Consider the following 1951-nt stretch of genomic DNA (forward strand, 5'->3'; position numbering starts at 1 on the left):
AAAAAAAAAAATTAGATAGCACTTGTTTTTATAATCAGTGTGAAGCTAAATGCTGCATGCTTTATATGTATCTAAAAACCATGTTCATCTAGTCAAATCTTTTATGAAAAGTTTGCCCTCTGACAGTATATTTGAAGCAAATGTAGTAATAGTGCTTCAGGTTGCAAAGTGAAGTGGGGACAGACTTAACTAGCTCATGGATTTTTTATCTCATAATCTTCACAGATCCTATCATGCTGGGATGACTGCTTGTTAATTCTTACGTCTCCCTCTCTCTGTTTTACGCTGCTTTGTGTTTCTCCTGTTGCTTCATTGTCTCAGGTGTCAAATGTGAAGTCCAGCACAGCTAAGGTCAGCACACCTGTGGTGCCTTGTACAGGGCAAGCTTAAGGTCAGGGACTTTTAAACACATTGACTTGTGTGATTTATATAACAGAAATCTTACAGACTAACCCCTATAAGACAGCCTAACCTTTTTTTTGAAAAACACGTTGATTTCTATATGGAGTTTTGTCAGATTTCTTGCCTTATCAGTCTGATTTAACAAGTACGGGTACATCCCACACTCATAAATCTCTCTCTTTGATTCAGGCTCTGTTCATATGTAGAACTGATCTAGTGCTATCCGTATTCTTGCCCCTACAACCAATTGATATGAAAACCTTTATATAGTGCAAATGAAATTTTACCTAGTTAAATACGTCTGCAAGACCTTATCAAATAAAGGGTTTAGTAACTAAACAATCCTTGCTAGTTAGTTAGCTGCTTTCCTGGCCTCATGTTGAATTACATATATCATCAAGGAACACATTGCTTGGCTTCAAGCAGGACTATGGTATAAGGAGGGTGGAGTGCCAACTACATGTGATTCTGTTCTTTAATCCTGAAGAGAAATTCAGGGCACAGTTTGAGAGGACACTTTATCACTAATGTATGGAAGTAAACCCAATGAGTAGGCTATGCTGTTTGTAGAATGCAGTGTTTCCTCCATTCTTCCTTTTCTCAACTCACCTTTTTTCTCTTTGGCTTGCTTTTGCTTTCTCTGTGTTACATTATTGCATGCCCAGCTGATTTTTCTCCAGGAATCTTTATTTTACACATTATCTTCTGGGGTGTTTTCCATAAAATTCCTCTTTTTCTTGTGCATTTCTCAATGTCAGTGCATGCAGGGTGAAAGTATATCAATAATATTTCAGAATGTTTTCAAAGTGTTAGCAACACCATGACAAGCGCTAACAAAACTAGAGCCTTCGCTCGTAGCCGTTTATGGTCCAACCTGAGTCTGACAGAAGGGAATAAAAGTCCACCATCTCATGGTGGGCATGGCTTCCTTTCTATTTAGTGTAGTTTCAAAAGGTGCCTATCTACCCTGCCTTCTTCCTTGCTAATGGCCAGGCCTGCAAAGAGATCTGTATGGGGATCATGTATACCCAGCTGGAGTCCCATGAACTAAGATTCCACTTCGATACATGGGTCTGTCCATGGAGCTCTTGGCTGGCTCATGCTCCCATCCTGTCCCTCCTGCATGTCAACTGCAGTGGCAATCAAGTGTTGTATCTGTCACCAGCTCAGAAAACTTGAAGTCAAATCCTTCTTCTGTTGTCCAGGCGCACAGTTATGTAAACCTTTCCTCTCTGTCCTCGTCACTCCGTCAACCTGCAGTGAGTGCTCTCTACCAACATCCAGTGTTTCCTTGTGCTGCCTCTTCCTGCATGTTGCAGTCTGCTGCTTACTTTTCCAATGACAGGCACATTCAGAACCTGACTTTGTAATCTCTTTCTCTCTCTCTCTCTCTCCCTCTCTCTCTCTCTCTCTCTCTTTAAACCCCCTTCTTATAGGCCAGAATGGAGTCTGTGAGCCGGCCCTTCACTTCACTTGCACCTCCTGTGTCCCCGCAACCAAAAGCAGTTGCCCCATATACAGCTTCCCAGCCATCTCCACCCCTCCCGCC

The 1951-nt window shown here is 41.9% G+C and overlaps 1 protein-coding gene across 1 annotated transcript in view; it reads left to right on the plus strand.

Annotated features, from left to right (window-relative positions):
* The window catches only part of RAPH1 (Ras association (RalGDS/AF-6) and pleckstrin homology domains 1), a 152624-nt gene that overhangs the window by 146584 nt on the left and 4089 nt on the right, over positions 1 to 1951 (plus strand). The window contains exon 13 of the mRNA XM_019523488.1: positions 1839 to 1951. Within this exon, the coding sequence (XP_019379033.1) occupies positions 1839 to 1951 (113 nt within the window). The remainder of the gene's footprint in view (positions 1 to 1838) is intronic.

Source organism: Gavialis gangeticus, unplaced genomic scaffold (genome assembly GCF_001723915.1).
Source record: "Gavialis gangeticus isolate Ggan-Ray unplaced genomic scaffold, GavGan_comp1, whole genome shotgun sequence".
Taxonomy (NCBI): domain Eukaryota; kingdom Metazoa; phylum Chordata; order Crocodylia; family Gavialidae; genus Gavialis; species Gavialis gangeticus.